Source organism: Berghia stephanieae, chromosome 2 (assembly GCF_034508935.2).
Source record: "Berghia stephanieae isolate SIO BIC M18660-M18661 chromosome 2, UCSD_Bste_1.3, whole genome shotgun sequence".
Taxonomy (NCBI): domain Eukaryota; kingdom Metazoa; phylum Mollusca; class Gastropoda; order Nudibranchia; family Aeolidiidae; genus Berghia; species Berghia stephanieae.
The window spans coordinates 3,811,355-3,837,728 of record NC_088361.1 but is presented as its reverse complement, the minus strand read 5'-3'; the positions used below and the strand labels follow the sequence as shown (position 1 = coordinate 3,837,728).

General features: G+C 33.3%; 2 protein-coding genes across 8 annotated transcripts in view; one reads left to right on the top strand and one right to left on the bottom strand.

Annotated features, from left to right (window-relative positions):
* Nucleotides 1-9,375, top strand: part of LOC144964182 (condensin complex subunit 2-like) — a 33,156-nt gene extending 23,781 nt beyond the window's left edge. For all 4 annotated transcript variants that reach the window (XM_078898150.1, XM_078898154.1, XM_078898151.1 and 1 more), the window contains exons 13-18: nt 143-381; nt 1,021-1,125; nt 3,530-3,688; nt 4,155-4,256; nt 6,196-6,369; nt 6,695-9,375. In XM_078898150.1, the coding sequence (XP_078754276.1) occupies nt 143-381; nt 1,021-1,125; nt 3,530-3,688; nt 4,155-4,256; nt 6,196-6,369; nt 6,695-6,760 (845 nt within the window). In that variant the 3' untranslated portion in view covers nt 6,761-9,375. The remainder of the gene's footprint in view (nt 1-142; nt 382-1,020; nt 1,126-3,529; nt 3,689-4,154; nt 4,257-6,195; nt 6,370-6,694) is intronic.
* A 2,064-nt stretch (nt 9,376-11,439) lies between these two features.
* Nucleotides 11,440-26,374, bottom strand: part of LOC144964183 (CCR4-NOT transcription complex subunit 9-like) — a 28,168-nt gene continuing 13,233 nt past the window's right edge. For all 4 annotated transcript variants that reach the window (XM_078898155.1, XM_078898156.1, XM_078898158.1 and 1 more), the window contains 6 exons: nt 25,824-25,911; nt 25,063-25,169; nt 24,348-24,443; nt 18,529-18,627; nt 16,409-16,500; nt 11,440-15,449 (listed from right to left, as the gene is read on the bottom strand). In XM_078898155.1, the coding sequence (XP_078754281.1) occupies nt 15,281-15,449; nt 16,409-16,500; nt 18,529-18,627; nt 24,348-24,443; nt 25,063-25,169; nt 25,824-25,911 (651 nt within the window). In that variant the 3' untranslated portion in view covers nt 11,440-15,280. The remainder of the gene's footprint in view (nt 15,450-16,408; nt 16,501-18,528; nt 18,628-24,347; nt 24,444-25,062; nt 25,170-25,823; nt 25,912-26,374) is intronic.

Below are 26,374 nucleotides of genomic sequence, written 5' to 3'. Positions count from 1 at the left end.
TTTCCAAGAATGAGTTTAACATCTCGAATGATGAAAATCCTCTGCACTGTAACTTTTTTTTTCAGGAGGGAGAGGTGGAGAGAAGCAACTTTTTGTTTATTATTTTTCATCTGAAGTAAACTAAATTATCAAATTATTTCAGGATCCACAGTGAATTCAAAATCTGTAAATAAGGCCAAGCGTACGAGAAAGGCACCCTTGAGACTAGCTTATGATACAGATGGGAGCGAGTTGGATAAAATGTTTACATTTTCAAAATCAACATCCATTACCAAGCAGACCTGGTCCAAGTATTCTAAAAAAAAGACGACACTACCCGATGACCAACAGATGGATACACAGGACAGGCTTTTCAAACTTTTTCATAAACCCAATATAATGGTGGGTTGGTTGACTTTAGGGATAAAAGTAGGGAAGAGGTTTGGGGGTAGAGTATTTTTCCCTGAGAAATTTAGAAAAATTTTCTTGATAACTCAATATAATTTTTATCTTTTTATGTCAGATGTCACGAAAACTAATCTTCTGGTACAGGCTGACAATAGTTAATAACTTCAAATTTTACCAGTTTGCCATATTTCTTGCCTCCTTTGTTTTGGGTTTTGTGTGTTTCTAATTTTAATAACTGAATTAGAGGCTCAAGTGGGAACCATTTTATTGCAGGCTATGCTCCTCACCAAAAGATACTTACCCTAAAGTGGGCTTCGGTGCCCCTGTTATAAGCTATTAGGCTCTTAAAAGTCCCTGCTCTAGCCGGTAAATTTTACTAATGACAAAGGGAGAAATAACTGGGATTTTAAAAACCCCTGTTTCACAAATCTCTTATCCATGGGTTCCACTCTTGTGTCAAATCTAATTATGCATAAGCATCTTATAATTGCTTTGTTTTTAGGTCTTGAATACTATAAGTTGAAATAAGCTTAATATAATTAATATTTAATCTAATTTGTGGGTTTAATTTTTTAACAATATTGTTTGCCTCTTATGTTTGATGGCACTTTAATCTTCATTTTACTTTCACAGATAAAACGACAGTTGAACACTTCTATTGGTGATCGTGATGATGACATAGAAAACTATGATTACAATAATAAAAATGACAGGGAGAATTTCTGTCCTCTTGTTCGGGTGAGTTCTTTCCTTTCTTTATGTCTCTCTCTTTTTTTTAATTCTTATTTTCATTGTAACATCCATGTATATTTCAAATCTTGAAGTTTCAAGTATAGTCTTTACAACATACTCAATGGATTGTGCTGCTTATAAATTGAATAGCACTTTACTTTAACATAAAGAATGATTTTTACTCTAACTTTTTAATTTGTTTTTTTGTTTGCTTTATTTCATGATTTTTATTTGTTATTCAGTTGGGTTTTTTTTCTTCTTATATTTTTATGTATTTATTTATTTTTAGTTTGTAATTTAACCCATTGTAAATCACACCCACGAATTAAGTGCCTGAGCGAGCCTTTACTCACGGTATAGGTCAGGTTGACCTCAGGGTCAAGCGGGCAATCCTGCAGGTAAAGCTGCATATAATGCATTACATTCCAAAAACATATAAATTGAGTAACGGCATTTCCTGTTTTCAGTCTACTGCTACTCCTCTTTTAAATTCACAACATATTTTTCAAAGCTTGGATATAACTGCATTTTTCTTGTTTGATATTTGTGTCTGGGTTTCATTATTCTGCTGTGATTAGTTCTTTAGTTGTTTAAACCTGAAAAACTCAATGAATAAAATCAATTACAGGAGCTCTTTATTTGTTTTTAAAATTAATATAAAACTTTTGACACAACAAATTGTTTTTAAAGTTGTATCGGCGCATCTAACATTCTCTGGGCTTTCTAATGATTAAAAACCGTTTAATGGACTTGTCTTTTAATCTTTTATAATATTTTTTTTTCTTGCAATGTACATACAGGTAAAATGATCACACTTAAGAGACCCACATGAAATCTTTAAATGAACTTTGTAGAGTATGTGGCTATACAGCACTCATTCAAAAAGAAAAAAAACGTAATCGCAAAAGATTACTGTGTAATGATTTCAAATGTGAAATACTTTTATTTGATATTGATATTGGAAAAGACTTAGAAACAACTCATTCAAAAGTGATATGTTACAAATGTGTAAAAAGAATCAAAAAAATGAAAGTATATAAAGGAGAACAGTTTTTAATAAACTCCCGGACTATAGTAAAAAACAGTCAGCATTTGTGGACAGATTTTGTCCCCAGTGACATTATAATGTGCAATGTGTGTAAAACATTTACAAACATACGAGTCGGCTGCATTAAAGATAGGCAGTCAAGTGACATTCAAACCTTAGACACAATGCAAGACACACATTCATCACACTCCACAGAAATCACAGTAGACAATGTTATAATGACAACCAGTCTTCTTCAAGTTTCCCCTGACTTACAGTCTTATGTACCAGAATAGAAGATAAGATTAGAAAAGAACGACAGAAAATGTCAACTAAATTATCAAGAAACAATACAGGACAGTTTACAACGTGTTAGACAGGTAGAGACAACTAAACAATTTGAAATTATAATGTGACTTTTGACTGAAAGAAAAGTGAAATAATAGAGCAGGAGCTTGGATTCCCTCCCTCTCCTGAGAATCATGTTTTTCCCCCATTTTAGTCTCTTTCTCTCTCTCTCTCCCTCTCTCTCTCTCTCTCTCTCTCTCTCTCTCTCTCTCTGTCTATCTATCTATCTATTTTATTTATCTCTATCTCTCTCTCTCTCTCTCTCTCCCACCCCCACCTCCCTCTCCTACGTCTTGACACACATACGCTCACGCCGACAGACAGTATTGCAATAAATACACATACACACATAAAGTCAGATAGATAATACACATAATTTACGTTTTGTACAAATAAATGTTTAAAACCATCCCGGAATTTGGAATTATCTATGTTTTCTGTTATTCAATCTGTGAGAAAAGATTGTCTTCATTGTGTACTTCGGTGACTTATACGAAACAATTACGGCATCCCAAATATAAACGGCTATTACTATGAAATGATTGACAAGTCCATTTAGAGACGACGTAAGTAAATTCTCTTAATGTTTGTCTTTAAGTTGAACCAAGTTTTATTGCATTTGATCGTGTCGTTTTTTTGCAATTTGGGGGTAAAGTTAAAAGTAAGTTAATTATTTCTCAAAATATGAGTAATTTATAATTAACAATAACTTCCTTTCAACTAACACTATGAAAATCAAATTTATATCATAATACCAATTATTTTCTAAATATTTTCTTTCTGTAAATTTCTTTGCGTTCATGATCGTATTAAACTTTGGATAGCAGGTTTACAAAGTAAACAAACACGCGTAATGACTGTGAGTAAGAATCATTCAACAGGTAATTGTTATCATGACCCCGAGGTCACGCCCCCACGAAGGCGAAGGGGGCTGACTGGGTGGTAAGGCATGCGGTCAGGTTGAGTTCACTGAACAACTAAAGGCACGGCTTTTCGTTTCTGTGAAATAAATACATGATGATTTAATTTTTTTAGGATGATGATGACGATATGGATAATTCATCAGAAGGATTGGATTGGTCCAACGAAAGAATAATGAGTCCTTCATCACAGATATCACACAACTCCATGAGTGATTTGGGATTCAATGGAACCATTCTTACCCAGGATAAACTTGTGGCAGCTCCAAATAAAGTGAGATGTGTAAAAAATTTGGATTTTCTCCCATTAAAAAATGTGAATAAAATTAGGAAAAAAATTAATTTGTAGATCTGCCACTGTATCTAATAGGTTACGATATTTTTTGCAATTTGCTATCATTCCTGATTTCCTAAATCTGCCTTTAGTTTCCTTACTTTTATTGTGCTATTTTACTATACTCCCTCTCTCCCCTCCCCCCCCCCCCTCCTCCCCTCCCACCACCAAAAAATAAAAAGTCATTGGCAGAAGCATCGCCTCTTACTTCACTACAAGAGTGACTCCTCTCTTATGTTGCATAATACTAGATCCATAGTTATACCTATAAGAGATTTTGGTGAGAGAGGTAGAAAAAACAAATCACAAAAAAATGAGCAAGGAAATATTTGAGGCAGTATCCTAACAAGTTAGATTTTGCATTTATATATTCCATTTTATTGTTTCATAAAATTTCTATTTGCAGGTTCAAAAGATTGATATCAGATATGCAAAGGCAGCAAAAAGAGTTGATGTCAAGAAATTAAAATCAACAATGTGGTCAATACTGGCTGCTGATAATATGCCTGTAAGTGAAACCAAGAGCTTACTAAACTGATCATAGTTTACTCGTTACTTTAAACCGTTACTATGGAACACAATTCAGGGGTTTCAAATTCGATTCCAATATGGTTACTATCTCAGCACTTTTGTCACAGATTCTATTGTAGTCGTATTATACCTTTTTAATAAATGTGTCACTTTTGTTTGGTGCCAGTCTTTGACTTACAACTTGATCCCCTCTTGCAGATGGACATAAAAGTGGAGGTAATTTTGGTTTAAAAGCAGAATTTACTCTACCACCTACAAAAAAAGGCTGAATTTTTCACCATCAGAGATTTTTTTAAAAGTTAGTGTTTTGTACTCAAAACATTTGTGTTTAGTATGGATAAAAATAGTAATAACAGATTTGTAAGGAGCATTTTCAAAATTATATAATGCTCAATGCTCTTTACATTGGTTTTTTAAAAAATGCATTTCTTGCACACACACATATATAAAACTCATATTTAAAATAGTCAGACGTGAAAAGGATTTATTTTAGTTTCGATTTAAAAGAATTAATAATTGGTTATTCCCTGGTGATTCTGGGAAAAGAATTCCATACACAGGGTCTTATGACAAAAAATGGATCACTCGCCAAAGCAATTGTATTTAAAAAGAGGAACTAAAAGTTTAGTTTTATCAGATGACGATCATACAAGGATGTAATAGTTGTTTTTTTTTACGTAGATAGGAACTTCACCATTCAAGCATTTAAAACATATTGCAATTTTGTAATTTAATCTCTCTTGGATTGGTAGCCAGTGCAGTTCATAGAGAATTGAGAGAGAACGGGTTATACAAGCTATTCTTAAAAATATAATATAATGCAATATAAAAGATAGAAATTCCACTTTTTTCTTTCTTTTTTTCCAGCCCATTTGATTATTTTATTTTAACAAAATTATCAATGCCTTTTTTCTCCAGGATTTTCTCTTTCTTCCTTCCTTCCTTTCTTTGTTTCTTCGTTCATTTCTTTCCTTCTTTTTTTTTTCTTTCTCTCTCTCTTCTTTTCTTTTTTTTTTTTTTTCCTTCTCCTTTTTCTTTTTAAAAATGTTATTAGGCCCTTTTCCCTTTTTGACAAAACAAAAGGCACCTGGCAGTTGATCAAAATTAGGCATGGGGGTTGTAACTTCATTTTAAAGATTTTATCGATTTTGATACTTTTTTTCTTCTTTTATTTATTTCTTTCAAACATAAAAAAATTGCAGTTTCAGAGGGTCATAATCGGAACTCTAACAATCCCGTTCCTTTGATATCTTGTTAGATTAAATTTCCCGTAATACATAGAATAAGTTAATTTTTCAATCAAAAAAGTGGTTGTTACCTTTTTGTGCAAGGGAGCTGGAGGGATCAAAATTTGATCAAATTTGAAAGTGCATCATACATAATACAAATAATTTTCGAGCATAAAATGAAAGTAATGACAGAGACACTACATGTATCAGATGGCTACTAAGGGTTCTGAAAATTAAAATTGAAAAGGAAAATTCATATTGCTGTTAAACTTGTATTTTTTTTTTTTAATTGTAAAATCATAGCACATCATAGCACAAATAGAACATTATCAATGGAAAAATAAATTCAAGACTACATTGCAAATTGCCTCACAAGAATGTTTTGATTTATGCCAATTTTCCTTTTTTTATGCAGCCCATTTTGTTGTCAGCAACAATTCAGTTGTTTTTGTTTCTGATGGAAAATTATGGGAATGCGATCTTAGGTGAAGTTTTGGAGAGAGATCTCAGGTTAATATTTTTTTTATATAATAAATTACTCCATCCTTCATTTTCACACATTTGTTGTTGCTACAATTGTGCGAAAGTCATCATATTGATAGACTATTTACAACTGTCAAACTGATACCATCTGTGAGCCAATATTCTTCCAGTCCAATTGACTATTATTTCTCTTGTCTATTTCAGAATTCTACCCGTGTACCCATCCCCCAACAAGATACTGACCTGCCAACTATGCCCAATGCCCAGACATTTAGCTGTCTCAAGGATATCATTCCTGTTAATGTCCCCTCCAGCATGGCCAAAAATCTCACCATACAGACTGTGTTTGCCTGTCTCCTTTATCTGACCAATGAGAAGGTCAGTTTCTCTATAATTTGGTTGGCTGATTGTTGTTGGTTTAGTAGTTTTGTGAATTTTGTTATTTAACCAGTTTCAAAGCAGATTGTAAAAGTGTATTGACAAGACTTGAAACTGCTATTATGGTTATAAATACGATTCTGGAGTGTTGGGTGTTTGTTTTTTGTTTTTTTTTCTGTCTTTTTTTTTTTTTTTGCTCCCTAAAAACCAGCCCTATTTTTTGAAAAATTTATTTGGTTTGGTTTTGTTTCTAGTTCCGTTTTCCTTTTTTTGTTGTTATTGCTACTGTTTCTTTAATCATATATTTTATTTATATTCTTTACAGACACTGAAATTGTCGAGCAGCAAGGAAATGGATGATATTCAAATACAGCAGGACAATAGCCTATGACAAAATAGTTTTGTTTTCAAATGTAGTCTAAATTGTTTTATGTAAAGGTATAAGTGTTAATAAATAATAAAGTAACTGTTTTTAGTGTATACACAATTCAAAAAGGCAATATTTAAATGTGTAAATAAACTTAATCTTCTTCTGTTCCCTCCATACCACCCATTACCCCCACCCCACTTTCCCCTTGGTATATTTAGTAGTCCTCCAGAGCCATTAGGCCCATGATCAGAGTTTATCTCGATTTTTTAGCACTGAAATGGCCAATAAGTATTTTTGGGATCGTGGATAGCCCATACGGTAGAGTCACGCTCTCCACGGCCAGGCGGAGTTGTCGTACCAGTAAGGTCGCGGGTTCAGACCCCCATCGCCGCCGCCGCGAAATTTTTATTCTCTATTGTCTTCTGGCACTTTCCTACTCACTTCATCTATTGTTGTTACCAATAAGTATCACTAGTGGCGTTAAAGCTCAAAATCTAAACCATATTTGAAGGACTGATTATATTGATGATGTAGCTGTATGCTTAATTTTTATTTTTAATCTATTATGAAAGTCCACATGATTTTGACATTTTAAAATGTAGATAATACCTTTAAGAAAGGCACAAAAAATCTCATATGCCAACAAATGTTTTGACCATGTTGAGTGGCAGATGTATATGCATGTTTTTAATTTGTAAATTTTGAAACAAGTATTATCTTTGCTTTCGGTTATTTTGTGTATCTTTTCAACAAGGATCCTTTACATGTATCAAGATGAGACTTTTTATTCTGAGTAGCTTCAGAATAAACAATGGGATAGATTGCTCTTGAGATCAACATCTGTTCTCATTTGAATTGGCCTAATTATTTTACTTTTTAAAAGCATATTTTTGACGCTAGAAGGCGCAGATAAATAGGAAATTTGTAATCTTTTGACGATTCTATCATCTTCATTTCCTGGGACTGATATGGCCTCTGAGTATCATTGAAAAAGTAAAAAGTGGCTATGTAGCTTTACCGAAACATGGTGTCCTTTTTTTAAAAGAAAAACTGATTTCCCCATAGTCACTTGGTCTTAACTTTGACTCCTCTCATTTGCTAAATCTCTTTGTAAGAACTAGCTTTGCATGGGAAATATTGAAATTCATGCCCCCATAATTTGTTATATAGTATTTTACAAAAGAAACTAGACAGTTTGTTTCTGCTAACAGTTTTATACTGGTTGGAACGAACACATTGATATATGGAAACTATCTAGACACAACTAGTGCATTTGTGTAAACTGTTGAAAAAGTTCCAGATATTTAAAACCGGTCATTAAAAATCGATTTTGCAAAGTAGAGCACAAAATTAAAATCAGCAGATGACACACTTAAGTATTTTATGTCCACTAACAATCCGTTAGCATTGATCAATGCCACAACTCTTTGCCTCATTGTTGATATCTGTTCAAGCCTGTAGATCTTCCCCACCATTACAAATCCTTATTCTCGATTTTACTTCAATGATGGTTGAAACATTCACCTCCTGGGTGGGGATCCTGACCTCCCATAGTGGGCAGGGAGGTACATGCTGTGTCTTCTATCCCCCCATACCCGTTTTCCAATTGTTTCCTGTCGTTGTCTTGGAATGAGATTACTTAGTTTTGTCCTGGCCCCGGCATGTTGGCCTTACTGAGAGGGAAACAGTCAAATGTATAGTTGTAGTTTTGGGAGATGATATTTTTTTCCTTGTAAATCATCTCTCTGTTATGCATTGTATTATGTTTAGTTTACATATTATATTATATGATTGGTAAACATTTGAGTGTATTCCTCTTATTTGGACCTGTGCTTGTGTCTGGATGAGACTTTTAGGTATCTCAAACTAAGTACTTTGACGGTGTGCTCTTGGAATCTACATCTGATCCCTATTTGAACCAATTCCCCTTTGTCTTACCTTTTCTTTTGTGCTTTAATTGTAATTCTAGAACTTTTTACTATCCCATTTTCTTCCTTTTTACTGGCGCTGATATGACCTTAATGTGTTGCAAGCGCTGTAAAACCCTTAAAAACATTTACCTCGACGTCGATAGTAGTTCATTAATCTCTGGAATCAACTTCAAAAAGCGATTCGTCAGTAAATAAAATGCCATCCCACATATTCTGATCTCAATCCTGGAGTTAACATACCCATTTTAGTCTAGCAACTTTTCTTTGGTCAAAATATGGCTCACTGAGAGTGAACTTTTGGTAGGGCAACTGCTGCATAGCAACGATTACGTGAAATAAATATTTGAAATATTTTTGGTACATATTTATATGTGACTTTTGTACAGACCTGTTTGGTGGTCCACATTGCGCTTCACTTGTGTCAATGAAGGAATGCGATACATCAACAGAAAGAAAAAATTGTCGACTTCTTTAGATGTATACCACGTACCAATATGTTTTCTCTTATACGAGATAATAGCAAATATAAACTGTCTTGTTTCTTTTGTAAACGACTATATTTGTTGTTCCTACAACTCATCCCAACTTAATGTAAATATCTTCTTGTATTTTCAAATTGTACAAAACCAAATTATAATTTTTTTCTTTTAACTTGTTTATCACCATCATTATTAATATCAATGATAATAAATTTTTTAAAAACAATTATGTTGTCTTCTTTGTTAATTTTAGAAAGTAAAGCATATTGATTTATGAATTGCAAATGTCAAAATTTGCAGCAATGACCATTATCATTGGCTATCAATCTTCACAAGCAATTGGATTCAATAGTCTGATGTCACATCACCCAGCAACAGCGGCCATCATGGTTCTAAACAAAGAAAATCGGTACTTTTTATTCTTCATGATGGCTATAACTTTTCATGTCTTGTGATCAGAATGTGTAAAAGTCAAAACATGATCAGATTTGTTTTTTTTTCCTCTGGATACGCTTTTATGCTTGTGGAGAAATATTTCATAAGGGCATCCGCCATTGTTCCGATAGTTTAGAGCCAGTTACTAAGTTATCATGCGTCATTACGAGGAAAGTGACGTTACGACTGTTGAAGCGTATTGGCAATATCCTCCATTGGCAGGGCATTAACTCAAACCACTGGATGGGGTCTTTGACTTCCATGGTGGGCAAGAGGTCACACTGTCATCTATCCCCTGGACGGACTCCCTGTCCGTGGTAAGAAAAAAATGTAATACTGCCTAACAGGCGTCATGTCTGTTCTATAGACAGTATGTGCTTGGCTTAGAAGCTCATAACATTGCCATCCGGAAGTATGACGGACGAACACACAAAACTGTGTATCCATGAACGTTTATAGTCGGGTTAATACAGTTCAGTGAGCATTACTCATAAACGCGGATGGCAAAAAACAATAACAAAGACCTGAGTGACGTCATCTTCGAACTATCTATATGTTAAGTGTTGCTGTTGCCTGGGAACCCTTGGAAAGCTCTTTGAGCAAGTTTAGTAGATATTGCACTGCATAAAATCTCAAAGATTTTGTTTTTGTTTATAAGGGTTTTACAGCGCTTGCAAACAAATTTAGGTTCTATCAGCACCAGTAAAAAGGAAGAAAATGGGATAGTAAAAAGTTCTAGAATTACAACTAAAGCACCCAAGAAAAAGTAAGACGTCGAGGAACTGGGAACAAATAGGGATCAGATGTAGATTCCAAGAGCATACCGCCAATGTACTTAGTTTGAGATCACCTATGTCTCATCCGGACACAAGTACAAAATCCAACAAAGAGGAACACACTAAAATGCTTACATTATACATTCAAATTAACAAATATAATACATACATAACAGAGAGATGATTTACAAGGGAAAAAATATCTCCCAAAACAATAACTATGCATTTGACTGTTTCCCTCCCAGCTAGGACTCCGGCCAGGGCCAGGATAAAACCAAGTAATCACATTCCAAGACAAAGACAGAAAGCATGTTGGAAAACAGATATAAGGGGATAGAAGACAGTATGTACCCCCCTGCCCACTATGGTAGGTCAGGAACCCCACCCAGTCAAAGAATTTTAATGATGGGTTAAGGATCAATCCTACAAGGGAGTGTTGTGATGTGTGCAGGGCAATATTGGGAGGGGGGTTAAGTATCATAATATCGGGTTAATTATACTTGGGCCACTTTTCTTGAAAAAGATTAGTGTTAGTGCATCCAAAAACTTCTTTTCCCCAAAAATTCCAGTACATACAAGGTTTTATCCACTGTATATAACGTCAAAAGTAACAACTCTTGATTCAACAAAAGCTTGGTTATCAGTATAAGGAACACTGACTTCATTGTATTGTTACCGAGGTGCACTGTATAACTGATATTATTGATCCTTACGCCACCAAAGTGTCATTTGGCAATTAAATGAATACGTAATATTGGAAAAGACATTATTTCATCCCAAATGAAAAGACAACAAAGAAATGGCAAATCATACAATTTGATCAATGTCAAAACACAAAAAAGTTTGAAGCTTGTTGCTGCTTCTCCGAAAGTATTGTCAACAAACGAGTCAAAATGTTTTTAGAAAGACGTGTTCACATCTCTGCTTCTTTGCAAAGCAGAAAATTGTCCCTCACTAACATCTCATTGAAAATATAACTAATGGCTCAATTGAAGGAATGTGTGGCCTACCCCTTGTGCCAGTTTGTGGTTGCTTAAGACCAACTAACAACTTGCTGAAAACAGTCTAAAACGTCAAAATCATGTGACAGCAGGAAGATTTATTGTTAAAATCAGCAATCGTTCAACATAGAATTTGCATTTTAATGAGGATTCAAGAAAAACAAATATTAAAAAATGAAACAATAATTAATTATGTAAGTACATTTTAGATATATTTGAAATAGGCCTACCCATATTCTCATTAAAACCAAATTATAAATATCTGAAAAGATCATCACATAAAATGCAGCTATTCCTCAGTCTCAAAGGTACTAGAAAGGGACCACTTTCAGAATAAAATTGTATGCGAGCTACTAAGATAACAACTACAATATTCAGTATCACATTATTTGTTAATTTACTGTGAAACTCCCAACCTACTCCGCACTCCTAACTTATGCCGAAAAAAGGTGGTCTTAACAAGAGAACTAAACCACTAAAAGATTTTTTAAAATTTATCCCTTGTTCACATTTGCATTTCTATGGTGGTAATTGGAGACCAACTTTATCGGAGTATTGGAACAATCTGTCTGTGACATAATTTTTTCCATACAATTTCTGCCGAATAATTGGAACAATTTCTTAGCTTCATCAAATTTTTGTGATTTTTTTCTCTTCTCTAAATCAACCTATAAAAAAAGTGTATTAAGAGATATAAGAACGGAATTATCCATGTTTATATAAAAACAGAACACATAGGTTCAGAATAAACAAGATTCATTGAGTAAATTAAAAGATATGGTACTGCAGCAATTGGTTGTTTACATAATTTGTTGTAATCTATAGTGAAATAACCATGGTGTCTCTCATTTCTAAAAGGTGTGATGCAATGACAGTTCTTATAGATTGGTCTTTACATATGTCATATTGGTAACTGACGCATAATGACAAGAAGGTTATCCCTTTATTTTTCACAACTTAGATGTTCTTTTTCTCCCACCTTTTAAAAAAATATCTAAATTCCAGTAATACGTTTCAACACACAATGTCAGTGTTTCATGTTAACTTTTTTTAATCTTGAAAAATGAATGATTTTTAAATAAAACTAGTCGCAAATGGGGTCCAAGTAACTGTAGGAAAACATTTATAACATAGGATAGCCCACTTAATCTTAAAACGGACTATTCAACAACATGAAAAAAAACCCAGTGGAGTACCACCATTTTTCAATAGCTACAACAATGGACATGTGTGTAGTCATTTTGGCAGTTCCAATTATGAGGACACCCACGGATTCAGTTAATTTGAATGCTGCTAAATTAGAATGATTTCTGCGTAATGGTGTTCGTTTGTTTTTATTGTTTTTAAGGGTTTTACGGTGCTTGCAACACATTAAGGTCATATCAGCGCCAGTAAACAGGAAGAAAATGGGATAGTAAAAAGTTCTAGAATTACAATTAAAGCACTAAAGAAAAGGTAAGACAAAGGGGAATTGGTTCAAATAGGGAACAGATGTAGATTCCAAGAGCACACCGTCAAAGTGTACTTAGTTTGAGATCACCTAAAAGTCTCATCCAGACACAAGCACAAGATCCAACTAAGAGGAATACACTCAAATGTTTACCAATCATATAATATAATATGTAAACTAAACATAATACAATGTATAACAGAGAGATGATTTACAAGGAAAAAAATATCATCTCCCAAAACTATAACTATACATTCGACTATATCCCTCCCAGCCAAGGAACTCCGGCAAGGACCAGGACAAAACTAAGTAATCTCATTCCAAGACAATGACAGGGAACAATTGGAAAACGGGTATGGGGGGATAGAAGACACAGTATGTACCTCCCTGCCCACTATGGGAGGTCAGAATCCCCACCCAGGTAATGGTGTTCCAATTAAGCAGCTTTGACTATATTTATATAATATTATTACGTCAATTTAATGTTTATATCAAATGTTGATCATCAAAATGATTTCACAAAATACCAACCAGTTCATAACTGTAAAATATTAAATGAATGAGAAGTCATAGTAATCTAAGTGATAAAAAACAAGCAACGACGTCAATGTATGAACTAATGAGATTGAACCAAAGCACTCAAAACTGAGTCTACAATTTTCACTTAAAAAGACTTGTTCGATCATTACGCCCATATTAATGGTGGTAAATAAAACATGAGTTAATGTTTAGCAATAAAAAGTAGTTTTGACTCCATGAACACAATTCAAGGTCTTTTTGAGTAAACAGACATTGATATCAGATAAGTGAATGTATAAATTATCAACATACATCCTATAAGAATCATATAAGATTATTTTTATAGTAATATCTGTACTGACAACTGAAACTAACCAAGAAAAATGATTTTGATTAGAATCAATATAATAAGTAATATGCAAAGACGTCACTACGACTATTTGGGCGGAAGATGACTGAATGATTTATTAATATGATATGGCTATGTGGTCTTGTGGTACAGTGATATGACAAATGCCTTTGGACCGGAAGGTCGAGGGTTTGAGTCCCACCCGGAGCAGTGCATAGTTGAGTCCTAGGAAAAGGACTCTCTACTCTCTACTCACATTCTTTCACTGTACTCTGGTGTGAAATGAGTACTTGGCTGTTAACAGCATTATCTCTGTCAGAAAAAAATTGTAATATTGCCTAATGGGCGTCATGTCTTGTCCATGTCCTCTATGTTAAGTGTTGCTATTGACTAGGGACTCCTTGTAAAACGCTAAATAAATGCTTGTTTATTTTTTGTTTTTAATGTTTAATACTGGAGAGCAAGAAGAAAGAGAAATATCATATTTTGATCAAATTTGGAATGAAAACTGATTGCTTAATTTGTAAACTTTGCGATGAAAATAAAGCCAATCATTTGAGTTGTATTCATTGATGGCTTCAAATAATCTCCTATATCTAACTGAGACCATTATTGATGATGGCCACATTAAAGTGACTGAGAGCACACATTTGGCAAATTTTTACCTAAAAAATTATGACATGTCATGGTAGAAAGGGAACATGGTACAATAAACATTACAATGAATTAAAGGCTTCCTTTCCCTTTACATTTTTATTTCGGGTAACGCATATTATATGCATTTGAGGCACAATTATGATTGCAATTTGTGGTCATTATTTTTAATCAAATCACCAAAGTTAATTTTTTGGGATAATAAAAAGAATGACAAATAACCATGTACTGTCTAATACTTCATCACGTTGCTTTCTAATCCCATTTATGGCTATATCAAATTACACTGAAATGATCTATGCTGTCCTTGAGATTTGTTTGCTTGTTTTTAGAGGGCTTGAGGCGCTTGTGACACTAAGTTGATTTCAGCACCAGTAAAAAGAAGATGATAGAGGAAAAGTTGTATATCTGAAGTTAAAAGCATCAAAGAAAAGGTAAGACAGAGGGCACTGGTTCAAGAAACAAAAAGATTCCACGAGCAATCCACCGATGTGCCTATTTTGACATTACCTGAAAGTCTCATCCAGGCACAAGCAAAGGATCCCGCTATGAAGGATACACTCAAATGTTTGAAATATATTCAGAACTAATAACTATAAAAGTGCATAAACGAGATATAAATTACAAGGACAAAAATATCATCCCTCAAAAAAATTTACTATACATTGACTACTCCTCCCACCAGGACCAGGAAAAAAATGAGCAATCTCAATCTATAATAAAGACAGAGAGCGGGGAAAGAAAAAACAGATATGGGGAACAGAAGACATAGCAAGTGACCTACCTGACCACTATGGGAGGTCAGAAGACCCCACCTAGGTCTTTGGGATTCATTACACCCGTTTTGGACTGTGTTTTGTTACACAGAAATTGTCAATGATGGTAGCAAATACTAAACCAAGGCCATTTCTATAACATGTCATAAAATGAATCAAAACATTTTAATTCTAAACTTGCAACGGTCTGGCATTATTATTATCAATCGGAGCAGTATCTGACAAGTTTTGTTGCAATTGGACAAGCCACCTCTTAGTTGTATTGTCATCTTTAAGACAGTTCTGGAAGGTCATATCTTTTAACTGATTTGGTAAGCACTGACGTAAAGCTTCTCTGGCTCTGAAAATAAAATAAAATATAAATATAATGACATTTTTTTAAAAACCATCACTTAAAACTTTTTATCAGACTGACAAGTTGAGCTACCAAAGCACTACTCTGTGGACAAAGGGATTTTTTTTTAAAAGCTCGACTGCCCACAGTACCTGTTACTGTCTCTCAACATCTGACTTAACAAGACTTCTTGTCAATCCTCTCTTGTGAACTTTTTATATATTTTGGGACCTCAATTTGATCTCTTTTTTTTTCTGCTCTATTTATCTTTTGTTGCTTTTACACATTTTTATTGTATGGTAGAGGGAGGTGTTAAAATCCTCTTATATCCATGGATTGTGGTTTCGTATTCTGTGCCCAAGAAATTCTTGACTGCTCTTTTTCTTTTCTGTCAATATAGGTTGTAACAAACTCCTTCTCCATCAGCAGAGCTTGATGAAAATATAAAATATCTAATTTAGTGCCTGAGTGCCATTTTCTTGTCACTAACATTGCTGACCCACTTTACTGATCATATAAATGGACAATCAAATTTATTTTGATTTCCATTAACGATGAACTCCAGAGAGTTGATATTTCATTCTTATATTCACTCTTGTTCTTTTTAGTCGACAGCTTCTAGCTTCTTAGGATCACTTTGATACCAAACATATAGAATTGCCTGTCCATGGATTGAATGGCAGATAAAGCCAACTGAATGTATTTCCGGGTCAGGGTTACGAGATGAATAAAAATTTCAACATTTAGCTTTTTCATGACATTTTAAAGTAAATAGCACCAACCATGAAAATAAGTAATAAGCTTAGTCAAAACGTAATTGGGATCCAAATTGCGGTATTTTACTCAAGATGTGAAATATTAGACAGATCTGCAATGTGTCCAACTTAACACGCAAACATGATCATATAACTCATCGCCTGATTTTCTGAATTTTCTTTTTTTAAAGTACAACAAAGCAAAATTACCTGGTATTATCTGAAAGACGAAGATAACATCGAACAACATGCTTCAGCAATCGGGCTGAGGGTTCTTTGGACAAAGCAATCACCATCTTACCCTGAAATCAAGTGTTTACAAATTGGTGAATTTCATGAGAACAGACTTCATTGATGTCTGATTTTGTGCATGATGATTGAGATTTTAACAAGGAAATTTTTTTTTCTAAATGTGATAAAATTGTGTACAGCGGCTGAAATGCAAGTGCAGCAGTATGCAAATCTCACTTCGATGGGTTGCATGCAAATGGTTCTAGAAGACAATAAATTGTAATTTTCAAATTTTTTTTTCAATACAATAAAAACAAATATTGAATCATTCTGAATGCTTAGTCGTAGTGAACAAATTTACGTGTACCATAATGTTGTTAATGCATTTTTCATTCTAAAAAAAAACCCAATAAAATAAAGGAGAGGATGGATTATTAATTTTATTTGTTATGATATAAATTTATGAATAAACTGTTATAAAAGACTTTTTACTAGAATGGGATGCATTTTATCATCATAAACTTAATTCGCTTATCTGTTAGTTACCTTTCTCAAATGTCAATCATTTAAATCAGGACAGAGCAGTTCAAATAATGCTATGAGTATGATTCATATCCGAGTCTATGCTAATACTACTATCATTCTTTTTTTTTTTAGGGGTTTTACAGTCCTTGTGACAATTTTAGGTCATTTCAGCGCCTGTAAGGAAGATGACAGGTAAAAAGTTGCAGATCTGAAGTTAGAGGCATTAAAAAAAAGTAAGACTGTTTCAAATAGGAAACACATGATTCCAAGAGCAATCCATATAAGCCGATTTTGATATTACCACACACAAGCAAAGGATCCCACTTAAATTCTTACATAATATAATTGTCATCTCTTAAAAACAAAAAAACAAAAGGAAAACCATATTTGACTTGCCTCCATCTGAGCTAAGTATCCCTGTCAAGACTAGGAAAAAAACCTGAGTAATCTCAATCCAGAGCAAAGACAGAGAGAAACATGGAAAGGAAAAACAGACATAGGAGGATAGAAGACACAGCAAATGTGATCTCTCTGCCAACCATGGGTCAAGTTGGCAAATGTCATTATGCCTGAAGGTATCTAATGCCACATCCAACAAAACCTGAAACAATCCAGTGACCCACCAAAATAAATATTCCTGGTGCAAAACACAGTTTCAAATTATGAAATTCTCCTAAAAGAAAAATGCTTTGCTGTTGTTTTTACATTAAAAAAAAAACAAACAAACCCAAAGTTTGTAAGAATGATGATCTGAGTAATTTGCCTCTTACCCCCACTTACAAATTATTACCTCCCCTGGCCTGAATTTTTGTATGCAAATGCCAAGCATATCACCAAACTCATCAAAGAATTTATGATAACAATGAGATGGATTTTAAAAAAAAACTATTTGAAAACAAAATTTTTTAAAGCTATAAATAAATGAAAACTAACTTTAAAAAGGGGATCCTTCACACAGAATGTCATCTCCAGCAAAGAAATTAAACTGGAAAGGTTAAGGGGAGAAAAATCTGCCGTAAAGTTTGCAATTGGACAAGTCAGGGAAACAATAAATTCCATTACATTTGGAATTCCAGGTGGCACAAAAAGCGGTAGCAGTAGTAGTCACAGTCAATTCAATCACTAGAGAAAAAATATTGATTGACCAGCACATCACCTCCCTGGAAAGTTTCATTTGCTGGCAATGAGGCATACATCAACAAACTTTGACCTATGTCAGAATACTACACCCAGCTAATACTATCTCTTGAATGGTTATGAAACTGAATATTTATTTTACCACCAGTTAGCACTTTACAAATAATGAATCACCAATACCACGTCTCTTCACATATCAAAAGTGCTGCAACCCTTGTATCATCATCCCTATCATGTACTATTAACAATATCAGTAGGATTCTTTTACACCTTTAATTATTTTGTCTCAATATAGAGATAATCAGAACCCAACAGACTACATTTTAAAATGTAGGATAAAATTACACACTATAAGTAAAATTTTTGAGCTAGCTGAAGTTGGAGGAAATTTAGAGATTGGGATAGCAAGGATCTACTTTATGCAAGTTAAAACTTACTAGAATAATGGCAACATGAGAAAATCTTTCATAAGTTTGACAAATGTAACTCAAGCCTCCTTCATCCAGTAGAATCTTTTGTAAAATGAAAGTTGCCACCTGTGAATATAGAAAATAGAATCTGATGTATGAAAGGGGAAAAAATAGTATCAGGAACTACATATCCGCAATTCTCATAAATGACACATGAGTACTTACAATCAAAAGAGAGATGTTTATATCTAACGTTAGCAGGTAAATAATAATAATGTACATTTCGTATAACGTTTTCTATGCAATTGCTTCTCAAAGCGCTCATGGGTGCCAGCAGTTAGAAGTGCTGAAACCTGAAACTAAAATCTCGACACTTTGCCAAACCTGAAAATGCTCCTACTGAAAATGTGGCCAAAACTTTACTCTTATTTCATCACCGTTTTTATACCATTATTAAATGATTACACAGCAAACATTGACACAATGAGGAAATTAATTTGATTTTAAACCAACTTATAAACTCCATACAGTGAAAAGGTGGCTGAATCACGTTTTCAAATTTTTACAGATTCTATTAGGTTATTTTACTCAAAACACTGAAACCGGAGGTATTTGACTTCGACACAGCCGTTTACTGCTTTCACTTTAGTTTGACAGGTAAATTTTGCCGGACGCTAGTTCATAACAGATGACGAGTCACGGCCTGTGCCGAAAGGGCGACTGAGCAACTTTTCCTATTTTGACGATTTTTTTCTCAAGTTCAAAGTGGCGTAGTAAAGATGCTATTAGATGTAGCAATAAGATATTTTAGAGTCATAACAAGTGATTTACATACTTTTATTTGATATAATTTTAGTAGATCATTTGCGATTAGATTTTATAGGAAAGAACCATAAAAATGGGTCCGAAATTTTAATTACTTCAAACGATATAATCAAACATTACATAGTTATCTGAGTTTATACAAATAAATGAGAAATACTGCAATAATCATCAATATTCACAGAGTAAAAATATATAATCAAAGTCGTTTTGTAATGAAGCATTGTTGAGATATCCGCTCACCTGTACAGCCATATCCTTTTTTGACAGCAACTTAAAAAATGCGTAATCACCGAATTGTAGGGTTTGTTGATCAAATGATCAAAACGAACTGGTTTTAGTAATGGCAATTGACAATTCTTAGGAAAAGATATATGTTATATGCATTCCTTTGACGTTTGTATAGTTCTAAACTATAATAATAATAATAATAATAATAATAATAATAATAATAATGATCATTTTCATGAAAATAATAATAATAATAATAAATGGCATTTATATAGCGCTTTACCCCGTTGTCACAGGCTCTAAGCGCTTTACAGTGATATAAAACAAAACATATTACAGTGAGACAAGTGTGAAGGAAACGTGATATGAATTCAATTTAACAACAAAATATGAAAATATGCTGATGTGGTGATCAAGAGATCAAATAAATAGTGGCTATCACCTAAACGCCTGCTAATTTTGGTAAACGATATAATTTCTCAATAAAATATCGTTCTAAATGCTCGTTTAAAAAAAATAATTGGAATTCGTCTTTATATGTCCACTCTGACAGAAAGGAAATAAAAAAAAAAAAAGAAAGAAATAAAGAATAAAGAATTTTACTGAATCATTTGCGACCGAAGAATTGACTCATTACCTGTTTCCGAGAGTTTTATTCAACTTCCCAATGCCCCAAATTACTATCAATTCATCCAATATAATTTACTCCTTCCCCCTCCACGCTCTCCGGCAATTTCCTTCCATGTCCCTCAAACTGCTTTCTTTCCATGAGCGTCCAATCAGCTTTTTACAATTGCCCATTTCCAATTGGCTGCTGAAAAAGGACAATTCTAATTTCAATTATCCACCAATCGGTCATCAGCAAAGTCAAGAAAGCTCCTCCTACTCAAATCACACATACCCACGAATATGATAGGCCTTGTAGACCAGTCACTGGTCTTTGATGTTACACAACCATCCGCCAGCTTTGATCACATCGCTTTTGATGATGTCACTCAATATCTATCTTCTCTCAACCCCGTTGACTGTACCACGAGTCAACATAAAAGAATATCGCGATGAGGTGCGAATCGTGTAGATGGAATGACGTAGTTGTGTTAAAGTTATAGGTTCAAAGTTCAATTGTCAGAGAGAACTGATGAGAGATTAAACTGAGGTGGTAAAATGAAAATTGTTTCGTGGTAAAACGTTGCATAAATTAGTTTTATGTACACCAACACACACACACCAAAACACACACACACACACGGACACACTCTCTCTCTCTCTCTCTCTCTCCAGTGCTGCGACAAAAAAAGGACGCCGACCAGATAGCTAATACTATTTAAAATGGAAATTTGTTGAAAATGGTCTGCTCATTGATCAACCGAAGCATCGTGGATAACAGAAATGATCATTGTGAATCAGTTGAAACACGTGATATCGATGTAATACTAATACTAGTAATAATCATATAATATCAGTGTATTTATCTTACTTTTGATCACCACTGTAATAATGATAATAGTAAAAAATTAATAATATCCATTTTCTGACAATAAAAAATCGTGATAAATGCATAGAAAAAGATAGGAGGGGGGGGGGGAGGATTAATGATCAGATAATCAAAGTGAACTGTTATTTTAAAATAAATTGACAATCATAGGTAAAGATAAGTTATAAGTATTCTTTTGAACTTTGTATAGCCGTCTAGATCTTAACACATTTTATATATTAATACTTTTTATTAACATACGTAAAACCTCACGATTATTGTAAGGAACAGCTGACTGTTACATTTCACAGAAACAGCTTCTAATTAACCAACGTTCTGTTTTCTTTTTTTCACTGGTTGAATTTCACTTGCTAATTCTGGAGCAGTTTGCATGAAATGTTTTTTGACCACATATCTCATTTGAGCCCTTTCACAGCTTATTCGGCAGAGTCCATTTGCATTGAGACAATGCTTGTTTTCAGTATGACCATTCATCTGAGTAAAAAAAAAAATCATTAGTTATTATTGATATTGATGATGATGATGATGATAATAATAATAATAATAATAATAATAATAATAATAATAATAATAATAATAATAATAATAATAATAATAATAATAATAATAATAATAATAATAATAATAATAATAATAATAATAATAATTGTAATTATAAGAGTTATAATAATATTATTGATTGTTAGTAATAATACGATAGTGATCGCCTAGATGCCTGCTAATAATAATAACGTAATAATTTTCCTTTAAAATATAGTTCTAAATGCCCGTTATTCAAAATGGAATCCGCATATATACCCACTCTGAAATATTTTTAGCAAAAATAAGATAGCGAAAGAAGTTTACTGTAGCATTTGCGGCCAAAAAAAAAAGGATTCATCACCGGTCTGTGAGAGTCTTATTTGACACCTAGACAACGCCCCAAATTACGTTCATTTCAAATTTACTCCATCTCTCCAGCAAATTCATCCCATGACCTCCAAACTGATTTCTATCCATGAAGCGCCAATCAGATGTTTACAATTACCCATTTCCAATTGGCTGCTGAAAAAGGACAATTATAATTTCAATCGTCCACCAGTCGGTCATCGGCAAAGTTAAATAAGCCCCTCCCACTCAAATCACATATTATCCCCTCGAAACTTCGGCCTTGTAGCGCAGTCCATCGGGCTTTTGATGTTACACAATAATCCGCCACCTTTGATCACATCGCTTTTTGATGTCATAATATATCTATCTACCCTCTTTTCCCACGCCCGTTGACTGTATCAACGGGCGATGTAGAAGAATATCGAGGGAAGGTGAGAATCGTGAAGACGGAATGGCAAATTGGTGTGAAAGTTATAGGTTTAAAGTTCAATTGTCACAGAGAAATCATGAGAACATGATTCATGACTGAACAAGCAATAAAAATCGTTCCATGCTAAAAATGTGCGTACACGAGTTTTACACACTCACACACACACACGCTCCCCCCCCCCCCCCCCCCCCGCCCTCTCTCTCTCTCTCTCTCTCTCTCTCTCTCCCTCCCTCTCTCTCTCTCTCTATGAGTGTGTGTGTGTACTACTACTACTACTACTACTACTACTACTACTACTACTACTACTACTATGATTACTAATATAACTGCGCTATCATCATCATTATCATCATCATCGTCATCATCATCGTCATCATCATCATCATCATCATCATCATCATCATCATCATCATCACCATAAAACAACAACAACAACAATAACGTTATCATCACGATTGGATTCGTGTTCTCATGTCTCAGGAGTTTGTCTGAATACGGGACTATTTTGTTAGCCAACAAAGAATTAGACAAAATGTGTTTACACATTCATTGTGCAAAAACCGGTCATTACAAATCATTGAAATAAATACTATATTAAAAGTAGATTATTACTCTTATATTTACTACCATGTGTTAGGGTAACAAAACTCAGATAACATCAATTTGAATTTTTTAAACAATTAAAAATATTTTTTAGGTTAATTTTAAATAGAAAAATATACATTTTTCAAGAGAGAATAAAGTATACTCACCATTTCTTGATATCAATGAAAATAATTGCGTCTTAAAGATGAAAATGTGGCCGTTATATCCATATAAAATAGAAAAAAATGGAAGAAGTGTATCGTCAGCAATTGCAGTGTAAAAATGTTGATTTTACGATATCTGTCCTATAGCCTGACTGACAATGAAATCCAAGCGGTGCATTCTACCTGCAGGGATAAATATAGGCCAGTTCTCACGTTCTGGACATCAGTTATGACGTAACCACACGGTGGTCTCCCCGTCATCGACGGTGGATCGTTCCCATTGGGGGTGAGGCGGTATTAAACTAAAGTGAAAGATTTCTAGTGTAATAAACGGCTGTGTCGAGATATCGCGAAACCGGAATTCCGACATGAACCGGAAAACTGGCACCCATGAAAGCGCTAAAATTGAGCTTTTATATAGCGCAATATCCTAAACGTGCTTTACAAGGGGTCCCTGGCCAACAGCAACACTTAACATGTAGGATGGAACAAGACGCCTGTAAGGCGATATTATAATTTTTTTGGACAGAGACAATGCTGTTAACATCCAGATACTCATTTTACACCTGAGTACAGTGAGAGAATGTAAGGACCATCCGATCCGAAAGCGAATGTCATTCTACAAGACCACATAACCGCATTGTCATTATATATTATAATGTAAGCTGTTGTCTTCAACAAAATTTCTTATATTTTTCTAATCTCAAAAACTTGTTGGGACATCAAGATTTCTAAGTTACATGTCAACTTAACGCATAAAACTTTAAAAATAATAAATGTCGTTGCAGGGTTGTGACAAATGCAAAAACTGCTTGTACTTCTATGGTTTTTATTTTTATGAGAATTCATGCTTAAAAATAAAAATGCCCAAGGATATGAAACTATTTTCTATTTCATGCTTGTCTTCTCGTTGCCATTGACATAAAATGATGGCTCAACAACATGTGAGATTGTGCATGTCTTTAAATGTGACTCAGTTTCATATGACAGCTTCAATTAATGTGAAATTAAAGCACTATTTAGTAATGGAGTAAAGTCTCTGAGCGGAGACAAACAGGCTTACCAGTTTCCATCAATTTCATATGTACAACAAAAAGAATGACCATCCACACATGCTAATCGTCCTTATCCACCTGCTTATTAGTTAATTAAGAAAAATTTGTGCCAGTGAAGAAACATTTTTGTGTATATCAAGGACCCATCTCATTCATTTCTCAAGTGTGATTCTAAAATGAAAATCATTACTTACTGTTTTGGATAGTTCACTTCCAGCTTCCATAATGCGCAAGCATAGGGGAATAATTTCAGTGTTGAGAAGGAAATTAATGACTTCTTGTTCATCTGTCTAATGTTAGAAACAACAATAATGCATAGATTAATTATAATCTAATAGCAAGAAGTAATTTTGAGAACAACCTATATATCAAAATATATTAATATTTTTTTTTAAATAACATCTTTTTCTTATAACCATATTTTTAACTCTTATGATTACAAACTCAATTAATAACCATTGATTTTATTAACCCTTGTCAGTTTTTTTTTCTATTCGTTTTGATTGAGTTTTTTTGTTTTGTTTTTTGTACTGCTTGCAAACTTAAGTCAGCGAAAGGACCTGAATGACATGATAGCAAGCACTTGAGCATTGTTTAAATACACTATTGGAATCAGAAGTTGTTTTGACCAAGTTTATGTTACCATGTGACCATTTTGAGTTAAAAAGAGTTTATCACACAGTGAAAACAAAAGATTTTTGTATCTGACAACCATCATCCACTAATGGTATTTGTCACAGAGAGGTGTCCACCTAACACTTCATAAATATCATACACATTTGCTGTAATTTTTCTTTAACACCAATAGATTATATAACTATCTCTTTAATAAAATTGGATCGCTAAAACAAGCATGCATGTGAATATACACAAAAATAAATGATACATATGATTAATTGACATTCTTACCTTCACTAATGCACCAATGACTCCCAAACTTGTGAGGCGAAGATACTCAAATGGACGAGTTTTGCTGACAGTGTGCAAAAATGGGTAAAGGAACAAAGGTATGTGTGCTGCAATAATAATAATAATAGTAATAATAATAATAATAATAATAATAATAATAATAATAATAATAATAATAATAATAAATAATAATAATAATAATAATAATAATAATAATAAAAAATAATAATAATAATAATAATAATAATAATAATAATAATATAATAATAATAATAATAATAATTATGATAACAATAATAATAATACTAATAATAATAATAATAATAATATCATCATAAATCAACTAAATCCATAAAACCATCAGCCAAATATGATCTACATGTGCTCTAACCATAAATTGTAATCGCTATGTTAAATTTTAGAGCAACATTCACATCTATTATCAACAGTCAAATATTATATTCATATGAATTTCGAGTCAGTGAACAACTAATTAATTGGCAATATATTTTGGACACATGTTTCTAGATTTTTTAAGTGTCTATTTTCTTTTTGTACGGACTTCTTTGCTGAAATTAGTCATACATTAGATGGATCATTTTTATAATAAGCTAGTCAAGAAATCAGATCAAGGTTTTTAAAAATAATGCCATAAAAGTACAATGGCAAATTTCAGATGGACAAAAAAAACTGAAGTCACATTATCTCCAACAGAAGTTTGCAGGCAGATTTTTAATGTCAACTCAATTAATCAAACTTACCTGCTAAGAAAGCTGATCTTGTTTCTGGATGTGATGCTACACACTGAAGAATTGCCAGAGCATTACATACACGATTTGATTGGGAAGCCTGATTAAAAAAAAAAAAAAAAAGGAGATATGAATTAAATAGTCGTTTGAAATAGGATAAGGGTGTACATGAAGATCATTAACATCGCAAAACATTTTTTTTTTAAATAATTTTTTTTTGTTTAATTCAGTTGTTACTGATGAAAATTTTAAGAGAAGATTTTTACTTAAATTCCAATTAGCTCACAATATACAATTTCATCCTAGAATTAGGGACCTCTACAGTAATGTCATTTAAAAAGAGAGGTTTGCCTTGGAAAACAAATGATATAAGAAATTATCAAAAAATGCATTGAAATTAGTAAAACCCTCTAAACAGGCAACTTGATATTAAACCCTTGCTTGTTTTAAATTCTTTTCCAGTCCTATAATTTTTGTTTGTTTGTTTGTTGCTTTAGGTCTCTTCCAACACAATTGAGGTTATATGAGAGACCGCTGAAACAAAAAAACAAGCAATCTAACAA